This window comes from Notamacropus eugenii, chromosome 2 (genome assembly GCF_028372415.1).
Source record: "Notamacropus eugenii isolate mMacEug1 chromosome 2, mMacEug1.pri_v2, whole genome shotgun sequence".
Taxonomy (NCBI): domain Eukaryota; kingdom Metazoa; phylum Chordata; class Mammalia; order Diprotodontia; family Macropodidae; genus Notamacropus; species Notamacropus eugenii.
In genome coordinates this window covers 200512264-200526935 of record NC_092873.1, presented here as the reverse complement: position 1 = coordinate 200526935, position 14672 = coordinate 200512264, and the positions used below count along the sequence as shown (strand labels likewise).

Here is a 14672-nt window from a genome sequence, read left to right as displayed (position 1 = left end):
TGTGTACAATGTCGTCCTGGTTCTCCTCACTTCTCTTGACATCAGTTCATGTAAGCCTTTCCAGGTTTTTCTGAAAGCATCCTGCTCATCATTTCTTACAGCACAGTAATGCTATCAAAATCACAGTTTGTCAAGTGACAAATAAATGGACTTGGCCTAAATTTCCAGTTCTTTGCCATTACAAAAAGAACTGCTCTAAATATTTTTTGTATGTTTTTTTTTTTTTAATCTCTTTGAGGTACAGACCTATTAGAGGTATTGCTGGGTCAAAGGGTACATACAGTTTTATAGACCTTTGAATGTAGTTCCAATTTTATCTCTAGACTGGTTGGATCAGATCACAACTCCACCAGCAGTGCTTTAGTGTCCAAATTTTCCTACATTCCTCCAGCATTTGTTATTTTCCTCTTTTTGTCATATTAGTCAATCTGATACTTATGAAATCATACCTCAGAATTCTTTTAATTTGCATTTCTCAAATCAGTGATGATTTTGAACAGTTTTTTATATGATTGATTATAGCTTTGATTTTTTTTCTTGTGAAATTGCCTGTGCATGTCTTTTGATGATTTATCAATTGGGGAATGACTTGTATTTTTAGAAATTTGATTCATTTCTCCATAATATTTGACAATTGAGGCCCTTATCAGAGACACCAACTTTAAAATTTTTTCACATTTGTGATTTATGTGTATTTCCCTCCATCCTGTTTTTCCCCATTTATCCTTCTTTCTCTTGTTCTCCTTTCACCTTGTCCTTTTACAGAACTGTTTTGCTTCTGACCACTACCTTCCCCAACCTGCCCTCCCTTCTATCAGCCCCTTCCTCTCCTCCTTCCCTGTAGTGTAAGATAGATTTCCATACCCAACTTTATGTGTATGTTATTCTCTCTTTGAGCCAGTTAAGGTTCAAGTGTTGTCCATCACCCTTTTTTCCTCTCCACTGTAAAAGCTCTTTTGCGCCTCCTTCTTTCTCATTTCTTATTTTATTTTTCAGATATCATTCCATCATGGTAAACTGATATCTGCACCCTTTATGTATATACTCCTTCTAATGATAAAGTTCTTAGGAATTAAAATTATCATCTTCCAATGTAGGAATGTGAACAATTTAAACTTATTGAGTCCCTTATCATTTCCCTTTCCTGTTTACCTTATTATGCTTCTCTTGAGATTTATATTTGAAGATCAGATTTTCTAATCGGTTATAGTATTTTCATCAGGAATGCTTTAAACTCCTCTATTTCATTAAATATATTGTTTTCCTGGGTAGGTGATTTTAGGTTGTAATCCAATTACTTTACCCTTCAGAATATCATGTTCCAGACCCTTTGATTCTTAATTTAGAAGCCGATAAATCTTATATTTTCCTGACTCTGGCTCCCATGATATTTGAATTGTTTCTTTCTGGCTGCTTGCAATATTTTCTCCTTGACTAGGGAGCTCTAAAATTTGGTTTTGATATTCCTATGAGTTTTCATTTTGGGATCTCATTCAGGAGGTCATCAGTGAATTCTTTAATTTCTATTTTACCCCTTGGTTCTAGGCTCTTAGGACAGTTTCCCTTGATAATTTCTTGATCTATGATATTAAAGCTTTTTTTTTTTTTTTTTGTTCATGGCTTTCAGGTAGTCAGTAATTCTTCAGTTATTTTTGTTCATTTGTTTTCAGTTATATCCATCTTTTCTTGATGCTATATGAGGTTTTCTTGGCAAAGATACTGAAGTGGTTTTCCATTTCATTCTTCAGCTCAATTTACAAATGAGGAAATTGAGGCAAACCGGATTAAGTGATTTGCCCAGGGTTATGTAGCTAACAAGGCTGGATTTGAATGTAGGTGTTGTCTATTCCAGGCCCAGTGCTCTACTTACTGTGCTACCTAAATTCTCTTCTTAATCTATTTTCTAGCTCAGTTATTTTTGCAATAAGATTTTTCACATTTTCTTTTATTTTTTTCCTTTTTAATTAAAAAAAAATGTTTCTTGGTATCTTATGGAGTCATTTGCTTCCACTTGTCCAATTTTAATTTTTAAGGAATCATTTTCTTCTGTGAGCTTTTTATACTTTCTTTTGCATTTGGCCAATTTTACTTTTTAAGGAGTTTTTTGCTTGAGTGAATTTTTATACCTCTTTTTCCATTTGGCCAGTTCTGTTTACTAAAGAGTTCTTCTCTTTAGAGGAATTCTGTGCCCCTTTTACCATTTAATCTGTTCTGTTTAATGGGTTATTTTCTTCAGTATTTTTTGTACCTCTTTTACCAAGCTGTTGACTTTTTTTTTCATGATTTTCTTATATCACTCTCATTTCTTTTCCCAGTTTTTCTTCTACTTCTCTTATTTGATGTTTAAAATCCTTTTTGGGCCTGAGACCAATTCATATTTTTCCTTGAATACTTTGGATACTACTGCTTTTTTGAGATTGTTGTCTTCTCAGTTTGTGCTTGTTCCTCACTGTCACCATATTAACTTTCTGTGGTCAAGTTCTTTTTGTCCATTTTCCAACCTATTTCTTGAATGAAGAGGGCACTAGCCCAAGCTCCAGTTTTGTTTTTTTTTTCTACTGCTTTTACAGAGCCAGTTCTAATTCTTCCAAGGTGGTATGATTGAAGGAGAGGTATAGTCATTGCCCTCCTGGTTTTGTTCTGATCTGTGACTGATCATAAGCATTGTTTTCTTCTCTGGAACTGTAACTAGGATCCCAGCCCCACTGTGTCTACATACTGTGGTGTTTTGGTACTTTCCTTGCCCTAGTACTGACCCAGAGTGCTATAAGGGTAATGTTACAGAGTCTTGTGCCTAATGCCAGCAAAGGGTCCCCTGTAATCTCCTTCTGACCAGTTTTCTGACACTCCTAGGGTCTGTGGGCCAGGAGCTTCAGAAGCTGCAGCTGTTGATTTAGTGCCCTCTAAGGCATACTGCTAGTCTGCAACTGGCCTGTACTCCATTCTCACACCAGGGATATAGATTTGTCTTGTTGATCTTCTAGGTGGTTTTGAGCTTAAAAATTATTTCACCCTGTCGTTCTGTTGGTTCTGCTGTTCCAGAATTCATTTTGAGGCATAATTTGTTTGCTTCATAATTTGAGGCAAAGTTGTTTGATGGGAATCTGAGAGGGCTCAGGTGAGTGAGTCCCTGCCATCTTGGCTCTCCCAATAGAGGTGTTTCTTACTCAAGCCCAGTCTGTTTTGTCAAGAAATTTTACCAGTGTGTTTTATTCTACTAGATATTTAATTGAATTGTACATAATATACTTAACTATTTCTCTAGCTTCCCATAAAATATATCATCTCTACACCTAATTTTAAAGTTGAAACTCTTTGTTCATGAGTATAACCATTCAGAAATCAACTTCTGATCACAGTAACCCTCTGTGTGTATATATAAAATAAAACACACATATGGTTTTTATTTTAATGACATGAAAACAATTGCTCTCAGAAAAGAGGTTCTTAATTTGAGGCCCACACGTCCCAAAGAATTCTGTAGATAGATTTCAAGGGGTCTGTGAGCTTGGATGGGGAAAAAATATATTTCAATAAAATTGTAATTCTGTACATTTTATTTTATGCATTTGAAAACAGTATTCTAAGAAAGGGTCTGTAGCCTTTAACAGCTTATCAAAAGTTAAGAACCCTTGTTTTAGAGGAGTGAAAGTACTAGATTATTGTAATTTAAAGGGAAAATTAAATTGGATGCTAAAGAATAGCTTTCTTGTGTGTTTTGGAGTGACAAGTACACTAAGAAATTAGTATTGAATCAGTTTTAGAAACATGAAGTAATACATGAACTCTTAGTCAAACTTAAAATAAGAAATGTCTATAAGTTAGGTTTCTAAATTGAACTGTGGAATAAAAGTCTAAGATGTTTAAACATCTATAAAGATGTTTAGTAATTATCCTAAAAAGTTTATCTTCATTTTGGTGGCTATTAAATTAGCATTATTTTCTCTTGTTTTTTATGTTTTTAGGGATTTCTTTTTCAGTATTTGTGATTTTAAAAAAGCTAACATAATAATATCTTTAGCTGAAGTTCATTCCATATTTCATTTGAGTCACATCATATAATTTTAATGTTATGAGATCTCAGATAATTTATACTAGTCTGTAAATTTGTCTGCTACTTTCTTCCAGTCCCTTTTTTTCCTTCTAAAGCTTTCAGTGTATTCATCTATCCTCATCTTAGTTTTAATCTTATAGGAGGAGTTAGTCATTTTTTCTAAAGTTATAACCATAATTCATTTATAACCTTATCTCATTAAGTTCTCCTATCCTTGTGTTTGTTTAAATATATTAAAATATAACCATAATTTCTTCTCAAGCATCTTCAGTCTCTCCCCCTGTTGTGGTTTTCCTTTCTGCCTACTAATTCCTCAAGTCAAACTCTACTTGACACCCAGCCATTCTCATGCTCACATCTTCTTTATTTTTTATTTAGTACTAAAGTTTTTGAAAGAATAATTCTCATTTCCTTATCACCCACTGCACTCAATTCCTTAAAGTCTAGTTTCTCTACCTACCATTCTTCTGAAGTAGTTAATAGGATCATATTTGCTTACTAATGCTTCGTTATTGATTGCTTTAGATCTAGAAAAGACCTTAGAGGTTTTCTGTTTTAACTTTCTCATTTCACAGAGAAGAAAACAGAAGAAGTGGCAAATCTGAGATTGAGACTGAAATCCTCTAATATTCTGTCCTCAAAGCTGAAACAGCATGCCATTCTTTCAGTCTTTTTTAAAAATATGACTTTCTTACTTTGTTCTGTCATTTTTCATGTCCAGCTCTTTATGATCCCATTTGGGGTTTTCTTGGAAAAGATACTGGAATAGTTTGCCATTTTCTTCTCCAGCTCATTTTACAAATGAGGAAATTGAGACAAACAGGGTGACTTAGGGTCACTTAGCTATTCAGGTATTCATGGGTAAGATTTGAACTCAGGAAGATGATCTTCCTGATTCCAGGCCTGCTACTCCATACTGCACTATTTCTCACTGCCATTTTCTCCTTATTATTTATCTATCTTTTTTAAAAATTTTATTTATTTTGCTTCTATTCTCAGCTTTGATCCTGTCCCTCCCCAAGAATGTTGACTTCAAATTGCTCCCTCCTCCCACTGCCCTCCCTTCCATCATCCCCCCACCCTGCTTATCCCCTTCTCTCCCACTTTCCTGTATTGTAACATAGGTTTTCCTACTAAAATGAGTGTGCATTTTATTCCTTCCTTCAGTCGAATGTGATGAGGGTAAACTTCATGCATGTTTTTCTCTCACCTCCCCTCTTTTTCCCTCCACTGAAAAGTCTTTTGCCTGTCTCTTTTATGAGAGATAATTTGCCCCATTCCATTTCTCCCTTTCTCCTCCCAATATATTTCTCTCTCACTGCTTGATTTCATTTTTTTAAGATATAATCCCATCCTCTTCAATTCACTCTGTGCACTCTGTCTCTATGTGTGTGTGCGTGTGCATGTGCATGTGTGTGTGTGTAATACCACCCAGTACCCAGATACTGAAAAGTTGCAAGAGTTACAAATATTGTCTTTCCATGTAGGAATGTAAACAGTTCAACTTTAGTAAGTCCCTTATGACTTCTATTTGCTGTTTACCTTTTCATGGTTCTCTTCATTCTTGTGTTTGAAAGTCAAATTTTCTTTTCAGCTCTGGTCTTTTCATCAAGAATGCTTGAAAGTCCCCAGTTTCATTGAAAGACCATTTTTTCCCCCTGAAGTATTATACTCAGTTTTGCTGGGTAAGTGATTCTTGGTTTTAGTCCTAGTTCCTTTGACTTCTGGAATATCCTATTCCACGCCCTTCGATCACTTAATGTAGAAGCTGCTAGATCTTGTATTATCCTGATTGTATTTCCACAATACTTGAATTGTTTCTTTCTAGCTGCTTGCAATATTTTCTCCTTGACCTGGGAACTCTGGAATTTGGCCACAATGTTCCTAGGAGTTTCTCTTTTTGGATCTCTTTCAGGTGGTGATCTGTGGATTCCTTGAATACTTATTTTGCCCTTTGGTTCTAGAATCTCAGGGTAGTTTTCCTTGATAATTTCATGGAAGATGATGTCTAGGCTCTTTTTTTGATCATGGCTTTCAGGTAGTCCCATAATTTTTAAATTGTCTCTCCTGGATCTGTTTTCCAGGTCAGTTGTTTTTCCAGTGAGATATTTCACATTATCTTCCATTTTTTCATTCTTTTGGTTTTGTTTTGTGATTTCTTGGTTTCTCATAAAGTCATTAGTTTCCATCTGCTCCATTCTAATTTTGAAAGAACTATTTTCTTCAGTGAGCTTTTGAACCTCCTTTTCCATTTGGCTAATTCTGCTTTTGAAAGCATTCTTCTCCTCATTGACTTTTTGAACCTCTTTTGCCAATTGAGTTGGCCTATTTTTCAAGGTGTTATTTTCTTCAGCATTTTTTTTGGGTCTCCTTTAGCAAGGTGTTGACCTGATTTTCATGCTATTCTTGCATCTCTGTCATTTCTCTTCCCAGTTTTTTTTTCCACCTCTCTAACTTGATTTTCAAAATCCTTTTTGAGCTCTTCCATGGCCTGAGCCCACTGAATATTTATTTTGGATGTTTGGGATACAGAAGCCTTGATTTCTATGTCTTTCCCTGATGGTAAGCATTGTTCTTCCTCATCTAAAAGGATGGAAGGAGACACCTGTTCACCAAGAAAGTAACCTTCTATGGTCTTTATTTCTTTTCCCTTTTCTGGGTATTTTCCCAGCCAGTTACTTGACTTCTGAGTTTCCTTTCCACTCCCACCTCGCCTCCATATCCGCCCAGCCAGCGTTTAGGGGCTGAGATTCAAATGCTGCTCCCCAGCCTCAGGGCCTTGGGTGGGTGGGGGGGCTGCTATTCAGTGTGAGATTAAGTTCAGGTGCTCAGGTGGGGGCAGGGCTGCCTCATGGGGCTCAGTTCCTTTGGGGGGTTTATGGAGACCTTCAACAATGGATCTGAGCTCCTGCCTGCTTTGGGAGCCCCTGTCTGCTGCTGCCTTCACTGCTGCCTCCTGAGGGGGCCTGAGTTATAGGGACACCCCACTCCCCTCTCGGCGAGCCAAAGAGACTCTTTCACCCATGGGTGGAGGGACCTGTATAGCCGCTGGAGATTCTGTCCCTGAAGCCTGCTTGGATCTGCTCCCCTCAGTGCTGCACAGCGGAAGCAGGGCTGGGCTCTGCTCCAGGTCCAATGTGCAACGGACCTTTCGTGTCGGTTTTTCAGGTCTCCCTGGAACAGAAATCTCCTCTGCTCCGTTGTTTTGTGGCTTCTGCTGCTCCAGAATTTGTCAGGAGTTCTTCTTTACAGGTATTTTATGGGCTGTGGGTTCGGAGCTAGCATATGTGTATCTTTCTACTCTGCCATCTTGGCTCCTCCCCTATTTATCTATCTTGATGTTACTTTTAACTTACTGATGGCTTGCTTCACTTCTTTAGCATTGCACTCTTAAGACTTGCCTATGTTTCTGAGCATGCCTTCTCTATTCTTCCTTATTGAATTTTTATTTGCCTTCCTGCTTATAAATGTGATGGATTCCCCAAGAGGTTTTAGCTTAAACTCTTTCTGTACACTCTCTCCTTTGGTGATGTCATCCACTGCCATGCCTGCAGTTATTATTTACATGAATGTGAATTATATCCTTGTTCTCCATCTTTATGGTAGAACCCATATTTCCATTTGCTTACTGGATGCCATCACCTTTTTTTGGTCTATTGCTACCTCAAACTCAGCATGTCCTCAGCTGAAATCATTTTCCTAAACACCTTTCTTTTCCCCTCACTTTTCTATTTCTGGAGATAGCTCTTTTTACATTTCAGTCAAGTCTGTATAATCACCTCAAAATAGGGGAGTTATGGATAAAATCACAAAATTTAAATGATAACCTTGATTCTAATTTATCCTGTGGATATATACTAGTATATATCCTACATTTGCATATATCCTATATATATCCTAATATCCTGTTGATATTATCCCGTATTCCTCTATCTCCAATTTTTGTCACTTAGAACTAACTACCACCTGCTACCTGAGTCTCTGTGTCCCCATCTACCTCAATCCTACCTCTTCTCATTTCTTGAACTTTGCCTAAAATTTCCACTTAAATCTTTCTGCCTGCTCTGTTATTTTAAAAAATATTTAAAAAAAAGTTATTGTTAGAACTTCTTTCACCTCCTTTTCCTAATAACCCCAAATCTCTTAAAATTCTGCCTTTACTCATCTAATATTTTAGATGTTTCCCTTTCCCACACTAAAGTGTAGTTCATGAGCCTTTTGTCCTTCTCATCGTTTGAATGACGCTTCTTTGTGCCCACATTTCATAATATTCTTAATTACTAAAGTCCTTCAGCTTTTCCTTTTTTTATCCTTTCTTAAGAACACTTTAGTTTAAACATTCAATCTCCTAAGTAGTCCCTCTTTTCTTCCTAGACAGAATAGAGCTTATAAGGTAAAACAGCTCTGCTTGCTTTCCTTAATTTTCTTTTTTGCAGTTTGTGTTTTAATCTCTTTGAGAGCTGTGAATGTCTTAAAGAATGTTTGAGAGTTTTGTTGAAGGTCCATGAAAATACTGAGCTTTTCAGGATAAATTTGTACAAGTTATTGTCTTTTGCTTTTTAATATTCTAGCTTTTTCATTGGTGTGTGTGTGTGTGTGTGTGTGTGTTCAGAAACATCTGTACATTTATAAAATTCCAGTTTTAAAAAATATTTTAGTCAAATCTTTTTCGTTGTTTCCTTTTTGTTAGATTTGTCAAGCTCTGACGGGAACATTAAAACCATCCAAAATTAATGTGCCTACTGTCTTTTTCATTTGTTACTTTTCAATAACTTTATTATTTTAATTGGCACATATACCTTCAGTCTTGCTATTGTTTTATTACCTGTATGTAATCACAGTGTAGTTTTCCTTCTTATATTTTCTTAATGGCATTTATATTTGCTTTTGTTCTAAAATTATGATTGCAATTTTAAAAAAATTTAGCTTCTCAATATGTTTTATTCCAGTCTTGCTTTGATTCCCTGTTCTTAAAATGGCTTTTTGTATAAGCAGCAACTTTTGATTTCTTTCACATTCTGAAACTCACTTTTTTTTGATGAATTTGCCCTATTAACATTTGAAGTTATAATTTAATCAGTTTTTCCTACTTTGAGATGCTGTTTTTTCTTTTTTTATGGCACAAGTGTCCTAATGTCTGTTTTTTTTTTTAACAGCCTAGTATTATCATCCCTCCATAGTAATCCACAGCTATGTCTTTTTCTTGAGTAAAGTATCTTTCTTTGTTATAATACAGTCTTACTCACTTCCCCTTCTTTCTTAGCCACACCAGAGATCAATCTTACATTTATTGTTAAAGTCTTAAAATCCTTTTTTTACTGTTATGTTTTTATTTAGCCTTCATTTTTAGTCATTTCTTTCCTACTCCAGTGAATCATTCTTTATAATAAAGATAAAAGATAGAAAGGGGTGGTGGTGGTGAAGTTCAGTAGAACCAAACAATATATAAACAGTATCTGAAATAGTCTGCATCCGTAGTTTCCTATGTAAAGAAGTAATGAACTATACATTTTCTGAACTCTTTGCCAAGGCCACAACATCAGAAAGAACTTTATTTTACTGATCATGTGATCAGTATTAACTGAAGTATAAAATAGAGAGATGCTTGCCAAAGCTGTTTGCTCCTATCAGAAAGCATGTCAGTGCCAAGTCCTCATTAAAGAGAGTTTGTGTTTCAAGGCTTCTGTGGATTAAAAAAAAAATCATAACTGCTTTTCAATTTGGTTTCCTCATAATCCCATGTATTGTTTTATGCATTTAAAAATTGTGCTCTGAGTTGGATTCCAGAGGTTTGATTAGACTGCAAAAAAAAGTCAATGATACAAAAAAAAGTTAAGAACTCCTTATAGATAGTGAGATCATCCAATGCTAATGTGTTCAGGTGGTATTTACAGATTGTATCAAGCCCTTGAACACTGTAAAGCTTCCTAGGGGAGATCTGTAATTCTTTATGATTTTGCCCTAACTTCGCATGGGAAAAATCAAATGGATGAAGGAATGCTTCCTGTTCATGCTATGAATCACTGTTTGGGACAACCCAGAAATTTAGTCTGAACCCTCATGGCGATAGAGTATTGAGCCCAGAATTCATTAGGAGTATAGGCTAGCTAGATCATATTTGAAATTGAGAGTTATTGGCATGCTCTAGGCTTTTGTTGGAGAGAGACACATTTTTTAAAAGCTGATATTTTTCCGGTGAAGCTCTATGGCCATGTCACAGAAGACAACAGTTTCCATTAACTGAATTTGAGAATCACCCAAAAGGCCATGGAAAGACAGGTTGGACATAAACAGATTGCAACACGTCATAAACAAGGGCTTATACAGGAAGAACAGTGTAAAGAAAATCATTAGAAAAGAGTTTGACTAGGGAAAGATGACCCAAGGCATGTAAACAGAAGAAGGGATAACTGGTAGATAAAGCATATTCTTCATTGGCATGCCTTGACACACAATGTCAAAAGATCATGAAGAAGACTTCTGGCATTATGAATTGACAACTTCTGAATGGATTTATTCAGGGAGATAGAAGCACATGAATTGCACAGAGTTGGGCCACAATTTGCATAGTGCCCATATCGGTCCATTGGAATATAAGAATATTCCAAATAAGGAAGTAGTTTAGAAAATAATCCTTTCTTTCCCACTCCTGATTCCTTGTTTCATTAACTTTTACCTGTGGTATCTAGTTTGAAGAAATCATGTTAATAATTCTCTTACCACTTGTCCTTAGTGTCTTCTAAAATCAATTCTTCATCTCTTTTCTTAGAATCCGTCCTCAATTTTCTAGGCTTAAAAAAGCTCAAATATTTTACTGATTTATATTGACTTTATACCACATTCATTTTTACCTCCAATCTGAAGATCGAACCTTCCCTTAGGAATCTTTCTTCCCATCACAATTCAGTGAAAACATTTAATACAGGGACCATTCTGTTAATTATACAACTGTGACCTAATAATGTCCAATATCTGTGTCATGAAGAGGGAAGTAGCTTCCTTTATCTTTGGTCCTGGACCCTTTACTGGTTTTTCATTTCATTAAAGCTCCACATCCTTTTTGGCTGTCTTGTCATTTGCTTTGTTATAATGACTGTTTTTACTCTCTTGATTGTGCTTGTTTTGCTCATTATCAGTTCATGTGTTTTCATATGTAGTTTATTTGAATCCCTCAGTTGTCATTTCTTTGGAAAATAATATTGTTATATTAATATCTCAACTTTTTTCAGTCATTCCTCAATCAGTGTATATCTTATTGTTTCCGCAGAAGGCTGCTATTAATATTTTGGCATATTTTGGACCTTTCTTCCTTGGGGGAGTATATGCCTTGTAATTGCATTATTGAGTTGAGGTATGTTATTGTGTATGTCCTTGGTTTTTGAAGGAGATCATGACATCAGAGAAATTATGACATGACTTGCACTTGACTTTGTTTTGAGGGAGGGAGGGCTGTGCAAGGTCACCAGCCTCACTTTCTCCTCCTGAGCCGTCTGGATTCAGTGACCAGATATTCATCAGGAAGCAGTGGGAGACTTTGGCCTTTTTAGTCTAGGCCTTTTCACCTCAGTTCCAGGGAGGTAACACCCATTGAGTGAATCGGTCTGTTTAAGAAGTAGTCAGTGAATGACCCTTTTAATGAGCAAAAAAAAAAATGACTAAATGAAACTGAGAGGGAAAGAGAAACTGTTACTGTTGATAATCACTCTAAGCCAACCATTAAGTGGAGTTTGGGCAGGGACCTATTGTTGTCCAACCTGTGGGCTTCAGGATGCACTGGGTTTAAGGTTTTGGGAACAGGAAGGAAGGAAAGAAGGAAGAAAGGAAGGAAGGGAAAGAGGGAGGAGGAGAGGGATAGAGAAAGAGGGGGAGGGGAGGGAAGGACATCTAACCAATAAACCCCAAAGGAAGGGGAGAGGGAGACATAAGGGAGAGGATGAAATGGGTTACCCAGGTAACTGGGTCCCCACTCAGGCAGCTCAGTTTACTCTTGGGTTGTGTTTATCCTTCATTTTCAAAGAAGACCATGTGACATCAGAGAAATGATGACATGACTTGCACTTGACTTTGAGTGAGGGAGAGCTGTGCAAGGTCACCAGCCTCACTTTCTCTTCCTGACCTCTCTGAATCTAGTGACCAGATATTCATCAGGATGTATAGAAAACCTAAATCAGTCCTCTTCACTCCCTCAAAATTCCAAATTTTAATCCTGAATGATTGGATCACTTCACAACTCCACCAACTATGCCTCTTTCCCCTTAGGACTTTGACTTTCCATAGCAGTTTTTGTGATGTGAGATAAATTTTAGGACTCTTTTATTTTTTTTTGGAGTATGTTTTCATATGATCATTGATAGTTTGAAATTCTCTTGACAACTTTGTTTGTCCTTTGACCATTTATTTATTGGAGAATAATAGTATTTGTGATATACATATACGTATGTGCATATATATATATATGTGTATATGTATGTATATGTAGTTATTTCGATTATTAGACTTTTGGGTGATATTTGTAGAATTTTTCTTATTGTTTCTCTTTTTATTAGTTTAAAAATTTTTAAGTTTTATTTAGTCAGAATGATCTTTCTTTTTATCTTCCATGTTTATATTCATTTTGAGCTGTAATTTGTTGGTCTAAATTTAATTTTTGCCAAATTGCTTTCCAATTTTCCCAGTTCTAATAAAAAAGATAGTCCTTTCTTGAGTAATTTTATGTTCTTAGATTCATCATGTGCCCATCTACTTCTTGCACTTATTTCTTTTCTAGTCTGTTCAAGTGACTCACTTTTACTTATTAAAACTGTATCAAATAGCTTTATAATATAGTTGAATATAATATAATGTTGCTTTATTATTTAGTTTCAATATTTCATTAATTTTATAGTTATTTTGGGTGAATTTTCTCCTTTTTTGTCAGTGCTACATAGAAATTCAGATTATTTTTGTGGCTTTATCTATCCTGATACTTTAAATGGAGTAAATGATTAGCATAGAAATAGAGATTATTCCATCATTTGTATCCTATATTTCTAACCCTTCCTGGAACCTAGTTACCCTAATTAATGCTTGTTGATTGCTTTGGTTAATTATCTCAGTTTTATATGATTCTCTGGGGTTTTCTAAGTATGCTGGGATGACATGCAAATTGGGATGGCAGTTCTTTGCTTTTGTTCATCTTGTATTTCTCTAAGGAGTGCTTTGTAATTAAATTTATACAAGTATTGAGTCTGCTTTGGAGATAAATTCAAATTTTATATAGTTTGTAATTATTTTGAATAGGATTTCCCTTTCTGTTGTTGCCTCTTGTATCTTGTTATTATATATAGCAATGCTGTTGATTTTTTCCCCCTTTTAAAAAAATTTAGCTTACAACATTCAGTTCCACAAGCTTTTGAGTTCCAAATTTTCTCCTCCTCCTTCCCCTTCCTTCTCCCCAAGAAGGCATACAATCTGATAAATATTTTCACATTAAACATATTTTTACATTAGTCATGTTGCAAAGAAGAATTATAACCAATGGAATGAACCACAAGAAAGAAGAAAAAACAAAACAAGGAAGAGAGAGGAAATAGTAGACTTTGATTTGCATTCAGACTTCACAATTCTTGTGGATAACATTTTCTGTTATGAGCCTTTGGGAGTTGTTTTAGAACCTTACATTGCTGAGAAGACTATCAAAGTTTGTCATCTGACAATTTGGCCTCATTCAGTGCTCTTGATTTTGTGGTAAACTGTGTAGCCACCTTTCCTCAACCTGTTGTCTCAATTGCTTTTTTTTGCTAGTCCACTAGCATTTTCCAAGTAAACTTTCATCAGTTTTACTGTCAAGTAAACTGTCATCTAATCTTTGCATCTCTCTTCCCCTTTCTCTTTCTCTTCTTTGCTCTTTCTGTTCTTTTCCTCCTTCCTCTCCCCTTCCTCTTCTGCATTTCTCTTCTAAACCTAGATCTCTCTTTTCACCTTTCATTACAAGGAACCTTTCCTGGTCTTTTTACTCAGGGATTGTCTTTAGAGGCAGATAGAGCACTGGGCCTGGAGTCAGGAAGGTCCTAGTTTAAATGTAGTCTCAAACATTCACTAGTTGTGTGACCCATAACCTCTTAGTCACTCAAGCTCTGTTTTTCTTAGTTTCCTTTTTGGTAAAATGAGAATAATAGCACCTACCTTTTGAAGTTGTGAGGATTAAGTGAGATATTTGCATAAGTGTTTAGCAAGTTATTGGCACATAGTAGGTGTTATATAAAAATACTAGCTTTTCGTTCATTCATTCTCCTACTCTGACACCTGCTTTTCTGACTGCCCCCTTTCCTATTTCCCACAGGCTTCTGGCTGACTTTTTGTTCAGTTCAGGGATAGAAGAAATAACTTTCTATAGCCTATCGGATTTCTTGATAATTATTTTTCCTGGTGCAATTTTCAGATTTTTCCTGACATAAGGAATTTGATCTGTCTGCCTTGGATTAAGCCAGCATTTTCACTAGAAGTTTTTGATTGACTAATTAATTGATTAATATTGATGATAACTTAGTTCCAGTGTATTTGCATTTTTACCTACATAGAATGAAAAGATTCACTTTGACAGCTCTTACAACTTAGTATATTAATTCTCAGTAGAACA

The 14672-nt window shown here is 35.7% G+C and overlaps 1 protein-coding gene across 4 annotated transcripts in view; it reads left to right on the top strand.

Moving 5' to 3' along the window:
* Positions 1-14672, top strand: part of CEP85L (centrosomal protein 85 like) — a 205696-nt gene that overhangs the window by 60663 nt on the left and 130361 nt on the right. The window contains exon 2 of one of the 4 annotated variants that reach the window (XM_072643151.1): positions 7223-7306. The exons of the other annotated variants lie outside the window; for them this stretch is intronic. Within the exon in view, the coding sequence (XP_072499252.1) occupies positions 7223-7306 (84 nt within the window). The remainder of the gene's footprint in view (positions 1-7222; positions 7307-14672) is intronic. 4 annotated transcript variants of the gene reach the window in all.